This window comes from Phocoena phocoena, chromosome 1 (genome assembly GCF_963924675.1).
Source record: "Phocoena phocoena chromosome 1, mPhoPho1.1, whole genome shotgun sequence".
Lineage (NCBI taxonomy): Eukaryota > Metazoa > Chordata > Mammalia > Artiodactyla > Phocoenidae > Phocoena > Phocoena phocoena.
Genome location: NC_089219.1, coordinates 120,579,785 through 120,602,412, shown reverse-complemented (window position 1 = coordinate 120,602,412; position 22,628 = coordinate 120,579,785). Strand labels below are relative to the sequence as shown.

At 40.5% G+C, this 22,628-nt stretch overlaps 1 protein-coding gene across 3 annotated transcripts in view; it reads right to left on the bottom strand.

Moving 5' to 3' along the window:
• The window catches only part of PBX1 (PBX homeobox 1), a 278,098-nt gene that overhangs the window by 12,564 nt on the left and 242,906 nt on the right, over positions 1 to 22,628 (bottom strand). The window contains exons 6-8 of one of the 3 annotated variants that reach the window (XM_065874488.1): positions 20,208 to 20,367; positions 12,726 to 12,838; positions 11,291 to 11,380 (exon numbers count right to left, since the gene is read on the bottom strand). In XM_065874488.1, coding sequence (XP_065730560.1) covers positions 11,291 to 11,380; positions 12,726 to 12,838; positions 20,208 to 20,367 — 363 coding nt within the window. Of the gene's footprint in view, positions 1 to 11,290; positions 11,381 to 12,725; positions 12,839 to 20,207; positions 20,368 to 22,628 lie in introns of those variants that run through there. The other 2 variants (XM_065874498.1, XM_065874506.1) reach the window with 2 other exon arrangements.

Here is a 22,628-nt window from a genome sequence, read left to right as displayed (position 1 = left end):
ACAGCTTAAATGTTCCACAGTAGAGACTGATTAAATAAATCACGGACCTTCCCGGTAACAAGCTCTTATGCAGTTATTAAACTTATGTTTGAGAAGAATGTTTAATGATATGGAAAATATTCATAATATATTTTTAGTAAAATAAGTAGGCTACAAAATGATGTGTTCCATATGATCCTAACTTTTCTACACCCACACAAAACATACTTAGACACAAAATGCTAGGAGGTTGCCAAGCAAAAAGTTAGCAGTAATTTTCTTCTTTGTGAATTTCCTGCATTCTCCAAATTTTCTACATTAAATATTAATTTGTAATCAGAAAAAAAAGTAAATGTAAAATTTAAACAAAGTGTAGGGAGGAAAGTCCACATCTAATTTAGGTCTTTGTCTTGTGTGTTTGAAAGGTCATGGCCAACCTCTACAGCTCATTGGAAAAAAGACCAGTGCAATTAACGGCCAAATCCAAGTCTGAGGAAGAAAGATGGAGGTAAGAGGGACTCTTCTGCCTGGAGAATAGTGCATTAGCAGGTGATTTCACAACTCTCTTCAGAATATAATTACCCGTCAGGAGTATTTATCAGTTGTTTTTCCCATTCCACAAAAATTAAGGTCAAAGGAAGGAGGCTAAACATAGCAATCAACTTAGACAAGATGGAGAGTTGCTTGAAAAGAAGCATTTGATCTCTTTTTAATTTTCCCTGTCCCAATGCCCAACACAACTGGTTAATAGTAAATTCCAAGAAAATGCCTGCTGATCGAATCAGTGAATGCGAATGAATGAATAAATGAAGGAATTGTAGATCAAGCCCAAGTCTTCAGAGACAACACCTGCCCCAGAGAAAAGTATGGGGAAGAGAAGAAACAGCAACAGATACCTGGTCTCTGAACATACGCATAAAAGAGTTCTAGCATGAATTAGTAAAGATTATTGGGTATAAGGTACATGGAAGTTGGAGGTAAAAGATGGATACTGGGATATGATAAATAGAGAGAAAAAGAAGAAAAAGCCATTGTCTTATGGGAGAGACTCTTTCTGGACCACAGAAACCCCAAAATGTGTAGGGGTTCCAGGCCGGCAGAAAATCCAGACACAAGTTGGTTGCTGGTTTTTCAAAAAAAAGAAAGAAAGCAAAGAAAAACCTCTTGACAATAGGTTCAAGTAGGCTCACTTCAAAAAGTATGCATTAAGCACCTAGCGTGTACCAAGTCTGAACGGAAGGCTGGGATACAAACTAGAATCCTCTTCAGAAACCTACGGCTGAGAGGAAGTAAAGAAAAGAATCAGAGAAGAATGCCCCCAAGCCCAGCGCCCTAAGTACTATGTAGGAACTAGGAAGAACTTCTAGGAGAAGATAATTCTGATCTAAACCCTGTAAAATGGGTAGGATTATGAGATGTTTTCCCACTGCCACAGGTTCCGGGCCACGGATTCTACTGCTTGAGAATCTTAACCGCTAGCAATTGTCTCTAGGAAAGGCCAAGCTTACTAGGACAAGAGGGGTAAAGAACCAACATTAAGAGTGCCAGGCACTTCTCGAACATGTAATCTAGAGAAGTACCAGGGCGGGTACTTGGTGATTTAACAGCAAAAACAATCACTCCAGACAAGGAATGAAAATTGACACCCATAGGAATATTTTTTCTAATCTTTAGACGTTTTATTATTGCTGTTGTTCTGATTCCTGATTTCATCCCACCAAACTTTTTTGGTTTACATTTTTAAGGTCCTAATTATTTTAATAAAATTAAATAAGTTAATGCATGTAAAGTTAAATGAATTAAATAAGTTAATGCATGTAAAGTGCCTAACACATGGGAAGAAGTCAGAAAGTGTTAGTTATTAATACAATTATTAAATGTCCTTTCAGCCTGTTAATTTTCTCTTCTTATTGTTTTATAATTGTTCTTTAATTTACTGCTTTATACCACTTCCTTATTTTATTACTACTTGATCTGTTTTATAATCTTTGTAAGTATGTTCTTAGAGGAGGCTATTTACTTTAACCACTCATTCTAGCTTATTTTATGTTGTTATTATCCTCTTTGCTACTTGCGTATTTTAATTGCTTTTAATGTTCATTTTGCCATTTCACATGCAATTTTATCCATCTCCTGCCTTTTTATCATTCCATTGCCTTCTTTCTTCTTAATTTTCTGTTTTTCTTATTTCCTGGATCTTTTAAATTTAATATTTGCCATTATTTTTTTCTATTTATTCTTTCTAGTTTTGTTCATCTATTACCCTTGTACCTGTTGCACTTATTCTTTTAACTTATTCTTTTAAATTTTTATTCTTTTTAATTATTAAAAATGCCAAGTATTAAGTGTCGACAAAGGGGGCCACTTGACAGAAGTCCTGGCCCAGTGAAGCAAGGTGGCTCCTTCTCATCTTTTCTGTTGGCCTAGGAAAAACTGTTACTTCTATAGTTAATGCCCCAGTTTCTTCACTGCTGATCTTCCATCCTCCAAAACCATTACTTAACATGTATAATTTATTAAGTTAACAGGCAAAGTTTTCCTCTTCTTCCATTTCACTGTCCCCAAATTAACACTTCAAAACAAAATAAAACCTCTCTTGATATTTGGTACCTAGATTCCTGAAACAGTCTTGCCATCTATTTTAGTGAACCATCAACTCTCTCCATGAAGAGACACTTGATCTAAAATCTCTCTTCTCTCTTGTGTATGATCACTGGGTCCCTGGCTAAGTTGGCTAGCCAAACATGACATAATAGTGGTGAAGAGTAAGCTATATCCAGGGAAGGACTTACTTTGTAAGTTTTAGATTTAATTTTAATAAAAGAACCAACCAGTCTTAAGCCTTCTATATGCTACCCTGAAAGGATATATAACAGAATAGTCATAACTGAGTTCTTATAGTTCTTTCCCATACCAGCCAGGCTCCAAAATATTTATTACTAGGAAACATAACGGATTCTCTTACTGTAAGGTTCTTGACACCTCCCTTCATTAAGCATAAGATCTAGAGGTTCAAGGGTCCATCTGGATAAAGGGAAAGAACAGAAGCTTTGGAGTTAGACCATCTTGGCCCACACCCTGGCTCTATCACTGATGGGCTATTTGACTTTTGGGCAAACTACTTAACCTCTCTGAGTCTCCATTTTCTATCCATAAAATGGAGATGAGAATGTTTATAAAGACACTGGATTAGGGTACTCAATAACTATTATGAATTAGTATTCTTAGTATGGATATTGGTGGAGGCTCAAGTTATCCCCAGAACTTTAAGCATGTAATTAATTGTGCTTTTGTTCTTCTACCCCTCTAAAAAGGCACAGAACCCTCAGTAGTTACGCTGGCTCTCTGTAGAACTCCTGAGCTCTGGTGAGAGAGGGATCTGAAACTTCCCTCGTGAGAACCTCATCCTCTTACAGAGAGAGTATCCTCAAGGTCTACAGGTCGGCTGAGGCTGGTTTCCACACTCCCAGAGACTGGACCTCTCTAAGCCCCAAAGAGTTTTTAGAAATGTAGAAAGGTTCAAGTCAAGATGAGTTCAAAGACACGTCTGGCTTAGGCTTGAAAACTTATTAGGTTAGATGAATTAGTGGCAGACAGAGTTGGAAATTATGATGGCCATTCTCCAAATTCTTTAAAAATCATATTATGTTGATTATATAAAGGTGGTGTAGTCCTTCCCTTTCAGTGAGGCAGGGGACTGAACCAGGTAACTCCCAGTCCTTCTAGCTTTCTGTGACTTTACAGAGTGCAAGAACCATGTCCTATTGATATTTGCATTCCTGGTACTGGATATCAGAAGGTTCTCAATAAATCTGTCAAATAAAGCACTTATTCATTTACTTAACCTGGTTAGTTGTTCCAGACTCAAGTCAGTCATGCCTTCTATATCTGTGAATTTGGAGAATATTTAGGGATCCAAATACTTAATATTTAAAGATGTGGAACAGAATATCCCCAAACTCACTTAGAGCCAGGTATAAGTAGAGATTTTTAAAATGTACCAAAGTTAAAAATAACAATTGGATTTTCTTAAAAAGAGGTCTAATATTTTCTCTGAAAACAAACTTGTTTAAGAACATGGAACTCCTTCCCAGACGGCAAGAAGAGGGCCATCTTCTGAGATCAATACTAACTTTTCCCCACAATTAAATTCAGCCAATTTAATTAGCTTAATATTTACCGAGGTCTAAAGGGGCTATGCCACTTTCAGGAGCAACCACAAAAACAAACTGCCCTTTTGAGGTTGTAATTTTTTTTCTTTATGGAGCAGAAGGCAGGGTCAACTTGAGTCCGGAACAGCTAACCCAATCCTAGCCCAAGGACAGCATGGCTGCAAGGACAAATGTGGGCCCAACTGGACAGGATGCTATAACACATTGATTCCAATGAAAACAGCATGGCGTCATTGTCATGTCAGAGATAGGACTATTTCCAAAAACACAAATTTATCTTTTCCTTATAGTTTTGAAGTATTTCCTCTCCTCCTGTATTTTCTTGGGAATGGAAAAACATCATGCTTATAAGTAGAACAGAGATACTGGAAGAGGCCTTTGACATCATCCAGCTCAACTGTCCTTTTTAGAGTACAGGAGACTGAGTCTTATCGAGAAAAAGTGACTTGTCCACAGTTACACAGGCAGAAAGTGGCAGAAGTGAAAGATGTGTACACACATTATAAATGTAACCATGTTTGGAGTGATTGTATCACTAGGTTTGAGATCAAGAAAATTCTTTGTGACTACTTCTACTTCTACAAAGAGATATGGAATCTCCACAGAAGTATACTTATTTTATTGTAAGTCCATGGTATGGCTTTTTTGTGCAGCGGGGAGTAGGTTTCTCAAACTATTGCTGGTTGGTCTTGAACTCCTCTCTTCTGCTATATAGCTTAATTTCAAATTCCCTCCTAAACTACAAAGTTGATTGGCTCCCTTGTCCTAGCATTCCAAGAACAGGAAACGTAATATCAGATAAAGTGTTGAATGAGACTGAAAGTTAAAATACATCTTGATTGGCATCAGGGTTTCTCCAACTTGACCTGGATATATTATGATGTAGCCTCTTTCCCGGAGGTCAAAAATGCTATTGATGACATATTTATCGAAGGAATGGATGAATGAATTAGTGAATACATGAATGCATGAATATTTAAATACGACATTGAATGATCTGGCCTCATTCATCTTCTGTACCTTTAAGGACTTTCACCTGGCAGCTGGTGAAAAACAGTGGATTGCATATGAAATTACAATATTGGGTTTTTTCCTTTTTTTTGCTTCTCCAACTATTGTGGGCTCAAATAAAATGCTGTTCTAATCTCGAATGCTCAGTTGATACGGTATTAAGGCTGAAAGGCCTCGTCATGTAAGAAGCTAAAGGGACTTTCCCTTTGGCTCTGTCATCAGGGACAGCCAGACTTATAAGCTTCTGGAAGGTGGGGGTCCATCTCCTCTGTACTGCTGCCTTCAACCCTGCAGAGACTGGTTCACCATGTTCAAGCCTATCCTCACTCCCTTTACCCCCCAGACTGGGGCTGTTCACTGGTCCCTGGCTGCAGCACCAGAAGGTACCCAAAGGCAAGTAACTGGGAGCACATCTGAATATGTTTTAATAACTTCAAAATTCACATTCAGCTTGGTAGAACAATTAAAACTTCATATAATTAAAGTGAGTTTTTAAAGATCTGCATATGATTTTAATTATCACCCTCACTCTCCATTCTTACAAGTCCACATGTGGCAACATCTTATTAATATATACTTTAAGTGGAAGGAGGTCTCTCAGAAGTAGTTAAGAAAAAATGAAAATGATGACAGGTGGCCAAGTATTACCAAGTAAGCCCTGTGATGTTTAAATGCCTGAAACGTGTTCACTTAAACAGTTCTCTATTTTTGTCCCAATGATTCTATATTTTATTTATTTTCTTTGTAAATGTCCTTTTGTCCCTTTGCCTAACATGGGAGAAAGCAAAAAAAAAATAAAATAAAAACACGTATGTTATGGTTTACAAAGATCAAAGCCTCATATCTATTTTTCCACTACTATAATTATCACAAAGCAAAATCAATGAGACTTTTCTGTCATAAACTGACGTTAATGGCACTTTGCCTTTATAGAGAGAACACTAACACTTTTTTCTATTTTCACTTAATCTCTTGAATAATGACAATCTTATAGAGGTATCTGTCAACATTTAAGATGTGGCTAGAGTGAACTCACTCCCTTAACTCACATTTTATTTTATTTAAAAAAATTTATTATTTTTTAATATTTATTTGGCTGCGCTGGGTCTTAGTCGCAGCACGTGGGATCTAGATCCCTGACCGGGGATCGAACCCAGGCCCCCTGCATTGGGAGCACCGAGTCTTGACCACTGGACCACCAGGGAAGTCCCCTCTCACATTTTAAAATAATCAAAAATAATTTCACCCTAAAGACTAATGCTTTCTGCTACCACAAATCTCCGTGAATTCAAAGGGAAAAGTTCATGTAATGCAAGCTCTTCCTCCTTCCCTCAAGATCCAACTGAAAGGGGAAGCGATAGGGTAGGCTAGAAAAGATGGCAGAGACTAACTCAACTGAAAGAGTTTTCTGGAAAGAGGAGCCTACGGTTGAGCCTGGTGTCCCTTGAGTGAACAGTAGGAATCAAAAACCATACTTGTAGGACTCCAGAACTACTACGCTGAAAGGACCTTAGAGCTTGTTGATGGGATAAATTTGACAGATGAAGCAACGATACAGAGATGAAGAGACTCGCCAGAAGAAAAGCCACAAGAAGGATCCAAGTTTCCTGACTTCAGGTTGCTGCCACGGTCCACCCGTTTGTTTGTGCAGGTTCTTGTCCCACGTCTGGTAGAGAAAGCAGTGAGAACCCCATGAGAAACGGTGTTCTTCAGGCTTGTGGCTGCCAAAGGGGAGTGGGGATGGGGGAGGGAAGGATTGGGAGTATGGGATTAGCAGATGCAAACTATTATATATAGGATGGATACACAACAAGGTCCTACTGTATAGCACAACATACTCAATATCCTGTGATAAACCATAATGGAAAAGAATATGAAAAAGAATATATATATGCATAACTGAGTCACTTTGCTATACAGAAGAAATAAACACAACATTGTAAATCAACTATACTTCAATAAAATTAAAAAAAAAAAAAGAAACGATGTTCTCTTGCTGTATAGATGGCTACCCCACAAGCAGCTTTTGATAAGGGGATTCTTTTAGGAAAGAAGGTGCTAAAGAATTCAAAGGGATAATTCTCTTGACAGTATCATCACTCTATAACTTCATCTATTTAATGCTGATCTGACTCTTAATTCTCAGAGAATCTGCCTTGGTCAAAAAGTTTAGAAACTTTTTCCAAAAAGAAAGACTTAAGAAGCTTTTTGAATTAAAAAAGACAGTCTATTTGTGGGTTAGTAAGGCATTTAAGAGAAAAATCATTACTAGGTATTTTACAGCTGTTACATAAGATGTGGCATTTTTAAATTCAGTGGTAGCTTGTCTTCTGATTTATTCATTCAACAAACATGTTTTGAGCAACTAATATATGCATTTTGGGACCACATGCGTATTTGGGAATGAAAGACAAAGACTGATTGAGTGTATCTGTGCATATGTCTATAAGGCAAGGGAGTATGTGTGTGATAAAGTGGAGAGAAGAGAGGAAGGAGGGTTATAAGGAGAAGAAGACAAACAGCAAGGAGGATCTGGGCGTGGGAGAGTCAGTGTGACTTGGGGAGTGAGGGGGATGGATAGGTAGATGGGGCCGGAGCGTGGAAGACTCTGAAAATGTCCGACTCAGGGATTCAACTTGCTTAGGTGGGCAATAGAGAAGTGCTCTTGGTTTCTGGGCAAGGAATGACAAAATTCTGGGGATGTGTGCAGGAGAAAGGAGACACTAAAGGCTGTAACGGTAATTAGGAAATAATCACAATAGCCTAGCTAATGAACCATTTCTAGAACGAGGATGGTGGCAGTGGGAAGGGAAACCAAAGAGTGGATGTGATAGCTACGTGATCTTTCAGTCTGTCTAACTGACAGAGAAGTGAAGTAACCTCCCTCCATCACTTAGAGCCACTCTAAACCCAGTAAGCATTGCCCGTTGTCATTTGAGAATACAAAGCACTCAAAAAGGTATAATTTAACACAACTTAAAATTGATACCAAAGGAACAGACCGTATCATGAGCAGCCTTTGATTCATTTACCCTGTGTCTTAAAGACCCAGGGTCTTAAACGCTCACTCTGGCTAAGGAAGGGGGTCCTTAGGCCTTGCATAACTCTGTATCCTTGTCAAAAGTGTACCTTTCCATCAGAAGAGGAAAAAGTGACAACTGTGTCCTATCCTATCCTCACTAGGAACTACCTACTGGGAAAACTGCTCACACAAGAGGAGGAAAAAGGTCAAATTAGAAAGTTATCACTTATAACTTTTCGTGCTGCATTCATGTGGAAAAACGTGTGCTTTGCCAAGCCCATTCCTACCTATTTTCTCATTTTCCCTAAAGCAGTCATGAAGGTACTAAGGGTGAGAATTACCGGCCCCATTCTATAAAAGACAAGGTTTGACGCCTGCCCATGGGCACATGAGAGTTACAAGGACCAGAGTCTCCCAACTCCCAACGCAGGGCTCTCACCACCACACCTTGCAACCTGATCACTACGTGGCCTTAGTTAAAGGCAAGCCGTCTGAACTCTACAAGATTTAAAATAGACGCTGGTTGGATAAGACGTGAGTGCTGTGAAAACCCAGACAGGGGAGTAGATAAAGGCTGCCCAGAAAATGTCCTCCACTGAACGAAACACAATCCAGCCCAGCTGGGAATTCCATTGCTGCCGTGGGTTTTGGAATTGTTTATTTCTATTCATTGGCTCAAATCTTTCATTCCTGTCCTTGTCTCTTCTTGTCTACCTCCTTTTCTCTCTCTCTCTCATTTCTCCTAGCAGCCAGTGCCCCTCTCTGCACATACACATGCTTCGGCAACTAATACCACTCTCTAAAAATACATCCCACAAGCTCAGTCTCCTGCAAGGTGGCACAACTTAAAATTAATACCAAAGGAACAGACCGTATCATGATCGGCCTTTGATTCATTTATCCTATGTCTTAAAGATCCAGAAACAAAATAAACAGCTCACAGGGGAAAAAAATTAATGCAAAGTGAGAGACTCTTTCAAGTGGCATTTTCCAGCCCAGTTTTTGCGGTGGGCTTATGTAATCAGACATAATGATCTGCACATGTTTGGTTACACTATTTCAGAAATGATTCCCAGCCCACCAGATGACGTCAGAGGGGCCAACGTTGACCCCCCAGAGTCTGAGTGCCGCTCTCTCCTGTGCTACCCAATTAGGAAAGAAAGATACCAAATAGCAGAACTGTCAGCCCCATTTCCTGCCCAGTCATGTAGACTTTCTGCAGTTCTCTTTCTGAGTGCGTCCATAGTCTCCTCCCCACATTCTTATACTTTCCTCATGTTCCTCTCTTCCACTTACACACAGAGCAAAACTTTTTGTGGAAAGACCGATCTTCTAGCTCAAAAAGATCCAGGAAGTGGATAAATGCCTATGTGCTTGAACCTCCCCATACAAACACAGAACAACTTAATTCATTTGGAATCCATGTTTGAGAACACAATTCTCCACCATGGTATCTTGGATTTTTTTCTAAGCAGGCGTCTGACAAGTCAGCCACGAACACAGGAATAATAATTAGTATAAGCACAAGAAGGGAAAAATCCCTCTGCTCTGGAAACCCTTTCTAAAAAAGGGACACAGGTACCCAGGGTATGTTTAACAGGGTCAGCTCTAACCTCCCTCCTTCCATCCCAGAGAGGAACTTGATAAATACTATATAAACTCAGAGGAGATTCTGTCTAAGGAAGGTAGAAAATAAAGAATTCCTAATTGGAAGGGGCCTTAAAAGTCACCAAGACAGTCATCACCTGGTACTTAACTCCCTTCCACAACATCCTTACCAAGTAGTTAGCCAAACAATGTCTGAACGCGCCAATGACGGGGAATTCTCGGCTTCCAGAGGCAAAAGATCCCTTCTTTGGACAACTCTGACTGCATCTTGAAAGGCCCTTGAGATGTTGAAGTGAAATCTGTTTCCCTGAATCTTCTACTCAGTGATCTATCCTACCTCTCTTTACATCATTCACGATGAATCCAATCTCTCTCACTGACGACAGCGTGTCTTAAACTATTGCTTACCAGCCAAACCTTCTCTTTAATGGGCTAAGAATTCCTAATTTTTTCAACCGTTCCTCATCTGATGAAACATCTGGTATCCTCTTGCTTCCTTCCAGTCTGGCCATTGTCATAGATGATTTCACCAATGCAGAGTTAAAAAGCTATCACCTTTTTCATTGCAGATACCATACCTCAATTAGTATAGGCTAGAATTACATCAGCACACTATGCCTACCTTTCCTTCCCTCCATCCCCAATTTATTTTAATCCTAACAACAGAAACAACAACAAAAAATCCTCACCATCATCCAATCATAGTTTTCTTAGACAGTTCTGAGCCAATAGTTCTACTGGAGCATCTTATGACCTCTAAAAGCCCAGGAAATCACCTCTGATCTAAAGAACAGCTTCCTTTTCCAGGCTGCCCCCTTGTCCCAGCTTGCTGTCACCGCTGCTGAGATAGCGGACGATTGATCTGAGAAATCAAGTTGGATTGCTGTCCCAAATCTACACTCGATTCTCCTTGTGTCTGTCTGATCGATTTCACTCTGTGCGACATAGCTTGTCGCTATGAATTTTCATGCTAGTCAGGAGCCGCCAGCGCACCCAAGAACAAGTAGAAGATGGTCTGCACCCCTCCCCATCCCTTCAGCATACCCAGCCTCTGTGTTAATTTTTTTTAATCGTCCTTAGATGGGAGAAAGGTTTTTTTTTTTAAGACCACAGATCTGGATGCAATGGATTTCGGCTACTGGTTTTTCTCCCCAGGTTCCCAGGCCCCCGCTTGTGGGGACGTTTCCTACCACTGTTGTACTAGGTGTCACCTGTTTAGCAGCCCCTCTCAGCTGAACGCATGTGGCCGCAGGTGCCATGCAAACACTGATTGTGTGTGACAGCCCTAGACGCCAGCTGCCTGCATGAAGCCTGCCCAATCGCCACTTTTTTTGAGGGTAGAATGCTGCCGACGGCATGACCGACACAGAAACAAGAAATAGGTGACCGTAAAGCTAAGAAGTCCTACTAAGTGGCATTCTGAGCCCTATGGCTTTGAACTAATTGATAGTGATAGAATAAAAACAAAGGGTGGCGGGGGGGAGCCTTGTTTTCTTACACTGATGCCCTGCGGACTGTACATCTGACTGGCTGCGAGTCCGTCACTGTATCCTCCTGTCTGGCTGATAACATGGCGAAGGGTATCCACCTAAACAGATGAACAACAACAGAGAGGAAATTAGTCAGGGAGATGCAGGGAAAGGGAGGCACATCATCATCACACAGGCTACCATTTGGGCTCGCCAAATTAATGCGATCACTGGAGACATTCTTCCTGGGAAAGGAACCATTAGGAGGAGGCTGGGCCTCCTCTCTATGCCAAATCCACTATCCTTTCTGATTTCAGTAAGCAAGACAGAAAAATGGTCAAAGAAAGCTGGGATTCCCAGCACTGAAACTAATTCAACAATGCTGCATGAGACGGCAGGGACTGGGTGATAGAGGGGCTGAGAGTGGGCAGAGTGAAGGGATTTTCCCTGCCCTCCGGATCAGCCCATCTAACCTCTTTGCTGGGGATCCTACAAAAGTCAAGGTTCTGTGTAGAGGGGCTTGGCCAGGCCCCTCACAGAGAGAGCGGTGTGCGACTAATGTTGTCTTTCTGAGGACTTAAATGATGGCCAGCTGTTTAGTCATTTGACCGAAGTCTGACTATATCTCCTCAAACTTGTTTCCAGGCAATGTTTCCTGAGCAGGGCACCGAATCACCGGCCAGGTGGTCTCTTCCAGGCATGTAATGCTTCCCGCTCCACTGGCAGGGTGGGAGCCTGGATGGGCTTGGCTCAGAACTTCCCTAGCGATTCTGACCCAGAGCACAGGACCTCACCCTGTCACATCAGGCTGTGTGCTGACACAGGAGGACGGCTTCTGAGCTCTCGTGAAGGCGAGCTGCTGACTAGGGAGCGCTGAGGGTCTACACCGCACGCTTGATTTTTGTTTCCCAGCATGGACTTACAGACTCATCACCAGAAACCCAAATCCCTTGACCTCAAGGATGACTAAGAAGATGAGCTTAGTCAGCCTGGCTGGGTGTTTTCAAAGGTTAAAATGAAAACGTGAGATCCTAAGGTATGTGCCTAGTCATTCATGACCTCTGTATTGGGCAGATGTTGAGTGTGGAAGAGCAACAAACAAGAGACGGACCTGAAAAGTGAACTGATGGACTCAACTCCTCCTCCCTTACCCTTTCGTGAGCAAAGAATACACTGGGTCCACTTGCCCGACGGGCCTTAGTCACCTCACCCCGTGCTTGCCGCTCTCCTGCCCTCCTAGGGTGACTGACAAGCCAGAGCCAGACGCATTCACAAAGTGTGGACGAGATTCCCCACGACAATGGTTGTCTTTGATTCGGTTTGGTTGTTGGTAAGGTTTTGTCTCTACATCTCTCTCTGTCTGTCCGTCTCTCTCTCTCTGGACAGAAACAGGAGGTGCCAATCCGACTGAGGGCTCTCGGACGCTAAAGCATTCACCTGGCGGCACATTGGCTGGGTCCCTACCTGTGATTGCACGTTGGCTCCAACCTGGGCCCCTTGGTAAGAATCCCCATTGAGTGACTGCACGCTCATGAACAAATCTCCAGAGTTTGACATGTTAAAAGAACTGGAAGAACCTGGAAAGGAAAGAGTGAGGCACCTGAATCACAGAAAGGAAAAGGCTTAACCCCCGCAACTAACAGCCAAGAGGAAGAATGACATGCAAAGCAACCCCCCCCCCAAATAAAAACTAAAATCAAAACAACATCAACAGAGTCTGGTTAGTAGCATGAAGAACAGAGCAAGCAATAAAGGGTGCATATCATTCATGTTATGCGGAGCCCACATCTCACTGCAAGTTGCCCATAGGTCTGCTTCCCCTTAGCAGCTTCAAGCTGAGAAAGGAAACACGTATTCTTCTCAGCTTGCTCTGTTTGAGTTGAAGACAGTCTCCAGACCCAGGGTCTCTCTCTCACGTCTCTAAAATTCTAGGATTGGCTGGGGGACTGTGGGCCGGAGACTACAGGCTGGTCAGTGGTACTTCTGCCACCACGATGGAGCACGTGAGCTATCAGCTGGATTCTAAACAAACTAATGCTACACCCATCTACTCTCACATGGGTAGCAGCACCTGGGGGTGGGGGGGGCATGAAGGCAATGCTGCACAGTAGGGCTGGCCCTGTGATATGAGTCACCAACATTCCTGATTTCTAGAAAGTAGGTGATGTTCCCTGCTGGGTGGCAAACAGTCCAAGAGAATCGTGAGGACTGCAAAAATGAGTGAGAACAATATGCTTTTCTCTGCCACCTGCCATTTTGGAGGAAGATGAGACAGAAAATGGACCAGGAATTCTCAAGCATGCATGAAATGTGAAATGATAGTAATAATAATAAAGTGAGTCTTCAGAAAAGCAGTTAACTATCTGCTTTCACCTCCTAGAGTTGAAACTTTCTCCCAGACTTAGCCTGTAGGCACCACCCGGGTTCCACTGGTTCTACTGTGGTAAACCTAGTCCGCCCTCAACCTAAACACAAGGCCGTGGAAAAGCTTAATATTATTCTGAAGCCATCATGCAGCTCAGTGCATTAGGAAAGAAAGCTCAACGTGCAAGGTTTGGTTAAAACATGACGTTAGCCTGGAGGAGGACAGACCTCAGGGACCCAGGTCAGTTCCACTCTAGTTTCCGTCCCTATATTGCTCAAATTGCACTCCTGCCCTTGAATTCTGAGACAGCCATCATCCGTGTGGAATCACCCAACAATGATTCATGCCCCAGCTCTGACTCTCTTTTATCCCAAAATAGGGATTTGTGCCATCCTAGAGAGCCGTCTCGCCTCACACGAAGAGCTGCAGCTACGCCGAACAGAAGGGTTTTTTGTTCCATGGCAGGACCACTTAACTAGCAATGACTTCTAAACTCTGCCACTCGCCTCAACTATTCATGGTATCCTCATCCTTCAAAGGCAAGAGCCATTTAGAGGAACCAAATGATTTACTTGAGGACAATTTACTTGGGGACAACCTCAAGTTAAGGAACATCTCCATTCTGCTTTGTTCTTTGGGGTGTTCATCCATATGCAAGGAGCCAGCCGAGTATTTTGCTACACAGACGGATCCTCCACTCTTAACTCCCTTCTCATGGGAAAAAGGGATTGCTTTCTTTGGGGGTCAGGGGACAACTCAAGCACCATCCAAAGAACTATGACATCCCGATTAACTCTGAAACATGTCCTGTGTATGTCATCTGGCACACATTTCTCGGTTTAGCTTATCTGAGAGGAATTAGAAAAGTTGGATCTTAGGCAAAATAGGTACAAGATTTGACCAGGTGTGGCTTATACCCAATCAGTGGGCAGAGGCTTTGGCCTGGACCCTCCTTCCATTAATGTGCTGCAAATCTTTCAAACAGTCCCCCCCACAACGTGTGGGTGAAGCAGTGCGTAGCACAGATCACATTCGTATGTTAAGATATATAAGACCCAGGCATCTATGTCCTAGTTACATCCCTCTCAAATCTTTCTTTCAACCACAGCAATATAACCTAAATATTAAAAGCCATTTTATAATAAGTATTACAACACACGCTCACAGGTAGATGTCATCAGAACCAAGAACCAGCAGCTCTAAGAACCCAAATTATAATTGTTTATATGATATCAGGATTTTTTTTTTCCCCCGAGAGTATTCAGTTTGAAGCCCAGGTATCTTATTTCTCTCCCAACCAAATACCATGTAATAAACATACACTCTACATGCTTGATTGATGGTTTATTGGAAATTAGCACACAGACTGAGAAATGGGAGAAACTTCCAGAGGGCTACACTGATGCCAAGGAACATGGCACCCACGGAACCATGAAGGCACGGAATGTGCCACTTACAAGATATACACTGCAATTGACACAGATGATTTAAAAAATATATGTGCATAGATAAATTGTAAATATGTCTGGCTGCCTAATGTACATAGAGATGAATATGCACATATCAATGTACTTCATGTACAAATGCATTTGAATCAGAGCAGTAATTGCAGAAGGAGTCCCTGTGCTTTTGGCCATGCTGTTTCAGCATTTCATTGTCTCTGTACACCCACGTACAACACCGCCATGGCTTCTGCTTCTCTGATAAGTAACTAGAGGCAGTGATTTCACTGAGGAAAGAGACCAGGTGTCACGAATACTGCAATAAGGCAGACACGTCCACACAAACATCTAAGGAAGGACGGGGAGACTCATTCTTCATCTGGCACTGGAAGTTGGAAAGAACTTATCCTGGATTGGATAACCTCCTGGGAAGGATGTGATTCATAGACAAATAGCATGTGGGCTCTCTCGGAGGTGCTGTGGAATTCTCAAAGAACTAAAACAGAATTACCTAGTTTGCTGAGAAGGTCAGTCTGGAACCTTACCTGCAGGTGGCTATAAAGTGATGGCAAGGACTAGAAGCACATTTTAAGACGTGCTTGCCAGTTAAAAGGTTCTGAATTTGGCTTGGAAAGGGAGGCAAGTAGCTCGTTTAAGCCGTAATCCAGACAGCTGGGGCACGTACAAAGCTAAACTTGCACTCAACTAGACAGAGAAGTGATAGATCACCTACAGATTCTGATGCATTTGCTCATGCAAACACGATGCGGAGATGTGTTAACAGCCATCTTCATAAAAGACAATTTCCTGAACACTCTGTTTCTACTCTAAAGAGTCTCCAAAAGAATTACATTTGCTCAGGGGGAAAAAAAAAAAACCAAACTCAGTTAACTTCAAAATCCAAAAAATAGAATACTAATGATAATATCTCAATCTAGAGCGGGGTTTCTTGACCTTGGCACTATTCACATTTTGGGCCAGATAATTCTTTGTTGTGGAGGAATATCTTACGTATTGTAGGACAGTCAAACACATCCCTGGTCTCCTTAACTTCAAAATCCAAAAAATAGAATACTAATGATAATATCTCAATCTAGAGCGGGGTTTCTTGACCTTGGCACTATTCACATTTTGGGTCAGATAATTCTTTGTTATGGAGGAATATCTTACGTATTGTAGGATGGTCAAACACATCCCTGGTCTCCATCTCATAGATGCCAGGAACATCCATCCCCCTACAACTATGACAGCCAAAAATGGCAACTTTACTGACATTGAGAACCCATGACCTAGAACAAGAATGAATTGACTTTTTCTTCCTAAGGAACTTGAGGTGTTTTAAAAGTATTAGCTCATTATAACTCACAGCATTTTTAGGAAGCAGATGGATGGCAAGTATTACCTTAATTTCTGCAATCTAGAAGTCTAGGTAGGCTTCACACAGATTAGGTGGCCAGTTTGATCATATTGGACTCTGTTGGCCTCCTATACCGTTTGGAGGCTCAAAGATAGAGTCTCTTTGCTGGATGTAAACTTAATTATATTATGCTCACTTCTCTGTTTTTCAAGATTTTTCTCTCCAAATTAAAATAAAACCATTATTACTTTCTACTCAGGGCAAAGTACAAGAGGGAAAGGTTATCTGGTTCAATGGGAAACCAGATAACCTTCAGCAGGTGTGCATGTCCAGGATCTAGAGTTCCAATTCCAGGAGGCCATGTTTTCATTTTCCACAAGGGAAGAAACATAGGAAGAACGAACACAGCAGAAAACATCAAGGGGATAAATTCTTTCACTGGTTTTAAAAAACAAAACCATGAGTGTTCCGATGGCTTTACTAGAAGTGTCAGTCAACTCTGGATGTGTCACCTCCTCTCTAACCATGTGTACTATACATAAACTTCTCTTAGGAAGCCAGTGTCCAGGGCCTTAATATGATAACCTTCCACCAACCCAGAAAAACACCAAACTTTCTACGAGGGGCGTAATAAGAATATGTTAAAGGGCTTGCTGCTAACTAATGTCATGGCTGAATCTACTGTTGTCCTTGACACACACAGACACGTACAACCAAGCAAAAGAATTCAAATCTGTGGGTTCTGAGCCTCAAAAAACGGGGATTGCTTAGCTAATCACAGATTCTGCTAAGATATCAATGCTGATGCTATGCCACAGAAAATATCTGTAACCCATAAGCCAATTTCTTTCTTCTTAGATATTAAAATGTTCTCCAACCTTCCAAAATAGATAATCCAACCTTCTTAAAAGGGCCTTATTTTTCTGAGCTGTTAACTCTTGCTTTCATAATCTCATCAAAAATAGGAAATTGAGAAGGTGTCATTTTAGGTCACTCCAAAAGAATTATGGACCCAGGTTATTAACTATTGCTTCAGTTGGTCCCCATTTTTGTTTCTTTTTTTTCAAAACTTAATTTTCTTGTCTTCTCTCTATTCTTCCTCCTTGCTCCATCCATTTTGCCCAACTCTGCTGGTGTAAAACATGAAGCATTCCAAGTATCTCGAAATACTTGTTAATTCCTCACAGGCCCCAGCCCTACGTGATTTTTATGAATTATGCTTAAGGAAATAGGAGGCCAGGCATATATCAACAAACAGGAATATTTAGAAGAGGCCTAAATAAAGATACTGAAGTACTGCTATCCACACAAAAGCCTCTAGAAGGAATAAGATTTACTTGCAAAATATCTTCCTTGCAGTAGAAATGAGTATTTATATTTAGTAAAGCTTCTGGAAAAAACTCCTGCTTCGATACTGAGGATATAAAAAGTTCCCAGGTTCCAGAACTCTAAACTCAACTAAAATATATTTTCACTTCCTAACCTCTTATTTAAAGCTTGCTATTTCAATTATTATCTACCCTTCGGAATTATCAAAGAGCTGGTATACAACATGATAAACACCCTATGTGCAAAGCTGAAACATTTTAAAGTTCTCCCTCTATCTGTGTAGCGATTTGGGTTGTGTTAAGAGCAAAGAAAAGATAGAAAAACCCATTTATAACTTTTCCTGTTAAACCATTTATCTTTTAAAATTCCACGCTATTGCACATATACAATAGAATTTTCTTTTGTCTCTGTTTTAGAAAAAGCACTACAAAGGGGTTCCTCTGCATATTATTTCCAACAACTTAGGCACCACTGGAAAGCTTAGCTCAAATTTTCCATAATAATTTACTCTGTGCTCAGAATAGTCACATGAAGTTTAAGCCACCAGAAAAATTCCTTAGAATACTGTAATCACATACGGATATTCCAAGAGAGCCAAAATAATTCTTAAACACAGACGAGGGGGTTAAAATGCTCACTTTTCTCTTTTCAAGTACTTTAGGAAAGAAGAAAAAGGGATTTAGTAATGAAGGGAGTCCACGGGGCCCTTCTAGAGACTGTTCATAAATCATGCTAAGCCATCTGCGATGCAGATATATCAGGGACAGGAAAAAGTCATTTTGATATCTGTTTTACATTATGATAACCTTTGCAAGAGTATCGAATGTGTTTTTGCTAATGTTGACAGAATTGCACTTCTTCCAAAGAGACAAGTGAAAATGTCTCCCTAGCAGTACAATTCAACTAGTGTTGCTGGGTCTGAAATGCTTAATAATTGACCAGATGGGGATGAAGGAAACTCTCTGGTTATTGAACCTGTTAGCCTTGATCCTCTGTCAATCATACCATGATGAGAAGAGAAGGAAACACACACACACACACACACACACAAAACCTCAAAAAGCAAATATGCTCTCCATGGTTACCTAATCTGGAGTGCTGGGAAAAATGAAACTGGATTGAATTCTACATTGTCTTACCATATCCATGTTTACAAAGCCCAGGCCACTCTTCATGCATGATTCCATTTAAACAAAAGAAAGCTGTGACGGTACAGCCCAGTGACTTGGAGAACTTTATGATAACAAATTAGAAGCATCTAGAAGCTCACAGAAGACATTAGTGTGTGGAGCCTTACATGTCTCCAATAACAATCTACCACAGGGTAGAAAGAGGACTTATTTTAGTGGGCAAACAGGCGGGGAGGTCAAAGATACCACATACCTCCAAATGTTAGAAATTAGAGTTAAAAGTCATATTATGATCTAACATATTTAATTTGTGACCCTTTAAAGTTGGGGCATCAATTTTCTTAGATATGTACCCCACAGCCAAAATCAATGCATCTGGTTCATTATGGGGAGAAATATCTTAATCTAACTTACTTAATAAAGCCTTATTTAATAAATAAGTACTTATTTAATAAGAAATATTTCTGGTTTTCCCTTTAAAAAAAAAGCACCAACATGCATGCCTTCCATAGCATACAAACACCAAGGTTATATTTTTTATGCATTACTGATTATTCTTTTCACATGTGGAAATTAAGAACTGGTGGTACAAGGCACACCCCCAAAATATATTATGTTTGCCTAACTCTGAAATTAGTGATACAACGCACATTTACTAAAATAAAACCAGGAGTACAGCACATGACTGATACTGTAACAGAAAAACTGGAATCTGAAATCATTTGAATTAATGACTGGCAATTTTCTTTGTAGTTTACATAAAGAAAACCAACACAATAAAACAGTAAAGAACGATAACTGTAAAAAATGGATAGCAATCACCATAGTTGGCTTTGCAGACCAGAACATTTTAATAAGATATTTAAAGAAGAGTGAATATTCCTTCAAAGAATGCATGCTAGTAGATGACCCAGACATCATGTGATAGGAACAGCAAAATAGATAAGGACAACAACTTTATATGAGACAGACGAAATGCCTGAACCCCAAGGGACTATCTCAAAGTATTAAGTCGAGCTTACTTATTAGAATCTCTGAAAGGAGAATTTAGAGGTCTCCTCATGAAAACCAACCAATTTACCTCTGTCCAACTTAAAGAGACACATTAGTGCAAACCCTCAGACAAGCCCATCTTATAAACAGCAAAACACATTGCTTTTTGGAAATGAAAAGAAAAATCCAAAGTCGCATCAACAGTAAAAAAGATGATCAAATACATAAATCAACCCATCCATAGCCTAAAGAATTAAAAGAAAACCCCAGTGTAGGAAAAGCACATATAAAAATGGAGAACATCTCCCCCAATTCAAAGAAAAAACTAACCAGCTGAATTGGGAGTTGACGGTGAGTTAGCTTGGCTTCCATGGGCTGACACATTGGTAGCAGTGACAGCTGTTTTGGCAGCATAAATATTGGCTTCCTCTTGAAATTTACCTATGTTCTTCTTGTACCGGATTCGTTTATTTCCAAACCAGTTTGATACCTAGAGAGGTTTAAAAGAAGAGGAGAAAGTTACCAAGTTCATTCTGCACAAATATCACAGAGGAAAAGGAAGAGCTTATGAGAGGGTTGAAGAGGTAGGCTCATTGGTCTCATCCTAGCTCTGATTCTGCAACATCGATTAAAAGATCTGAAGGAAGGGCTTGGAGAGGAGCAACGACATAAAATGAGATTCTCTTGCTTAATATAACACAGTCTAGCAAAACCACTGTGACAAAGATTTTTCTAGGGAGGAGCTGCTCATTTAACTAGGACCCTTGTAGTTTAGGGCAAGCATTTTAAATCTGCTTACCTCTTAAGTATAGGACACTAAAATAAACCTAGCATTTCAGGAGAAATGCCTGTTACTTACCAATGCTAAAGCTGACTTTGGGCAATCAAAATATACAGACCTTTACATATTCAAAGAAATCTATATCAACATATGGGTGCTTTCATGGATGGATTAATTTCACATTTTTATTAGTTAAATAACTTCAATATGGACTAGATTCTTAGCTGCATTGTACTACTGACCTGAGGATCAATATAACTCAATCCAATAAATTTCACTAAGTATTTTGTGCAAAGCTTGGTGTTATCTACATGAGGAAAAACTGAAGCCTAGCACTGATTATTCCTTTGAATTCCAGGCTTTAAATGTTAACACCAATACACAAAATAAACGTAATTTACTTTCATTTGTTAACCTATTTCCTTCATGTGGCTCACAGTGGCTGTCCTGGCTTGATTCTATGCCCGTTCTCTTTATACCAAGACCTCTGCCAGACACAAGTGGAGACACAGTGAAATTCAAGTTTTACTCCCATAATCCTGCCTTAGGAAGCAGAGTTTTATATCCCATATTTCAGATGTGATTTCAAACTAAAATATTGTGGTTTTATACAATTACAAAACAAACCATGAATTTGGTGAGAGAAGGAGAAGTTGGTAACACATGTACCATAGCTTACATGTAATTTAACTTACCCCAACAATGGCAGTTCTTGCAAAACTACACTTATTTTTAAAGTGCATTAGCTAAATTAAAAAATCTTATAAAGCTATCCCTCATAGACCTATACAGCTCATACTGAAGCAGAAATGCCAAGCCTCTGTAATAAAAATCAAAACATAGCATTGCAATATTAGTAAACAAGAGAGAAAAAAACTCGAGAGAAAATGCTTTATTTATTGTAAATGCTGGTGCCTATAGAAAGAGAGTTAAACTGGAAGAGGAAGGGCATTTCTGGGTCCATTCAGGGGCCACTGCCTATCCAATTTCACTCCCAAACTCATGCTTTTCTTGATGTAACTTTCACTATTCATAGGAATCAATCATCATTGTGGTTGGGTTTTGACTTCTAAGTGGAACAGAGAGAGAGGAAAAGAGGCAGGGAGATTTTTTTCTGAGGTAACTGGATGAGCTGGAAGAAAGGGGGAAAGATGAAGGAAGTTTGGAACGACTTTTGAAGAGGAAAGAAAATGCCTGTGCTCTAATAAATTGGCTACATGAGAGAAGGTGAGAAGGAAGAGGGTGGAGAAGGGACCGGTCCTGGGATGATTCCTTTCTACAGGAGAATAGATGCTCATGCAGGGAAGATGCTGGGTCAGTTCAGGCATTTCCTGCATCGTCCACTAGGGGGATGTCATATGCCCTGAACAATGTATAGAATCGGTGTTTTCATTAATTAACTCACTGTTCAACAATCATTGACAAGGTCTACTATGTGCTAGGCACTAGGGATACAGAGGTGACTGACTTACTCCGAGACAGATAATGCAGAAGGAATCACTGATTCTCCGGGGAAAGTTTGGTTCACATTTTGAACACTAAGTTTGAAGAGCCCGTGGGCAGAGCCATGGTGAAGTCCAGTGGGAAGTAAGATATATGAGTTTGGCATTCCAGGAGAGAAGTCTCATGGGGATATTTAAAGAGAAGTATATTTGCAGCTGTGAGCACGGAGGGGGCCACTCCAATTCACTGTGTAGAACAGTGCTTTTCAAAGTCAAGTGTGCATGGAGGGCTTATGAAGACAGATCCCTAGCCTCCTCTCCTTTCCACCAGAGATTCTGATTCAGGACTGGGGTGAGACCCAAGACATTTTTTTTTAATTGAAGTATAGTTGATTTACAAATCGTGTTAGGTTTAGGTGTACAGCACAGTGATTCAGTTACATATATTTTATATATATATATATATATATATATACACACACACACACACACAAATATATACGTATATTCTTTTTCAGATTTATTTTT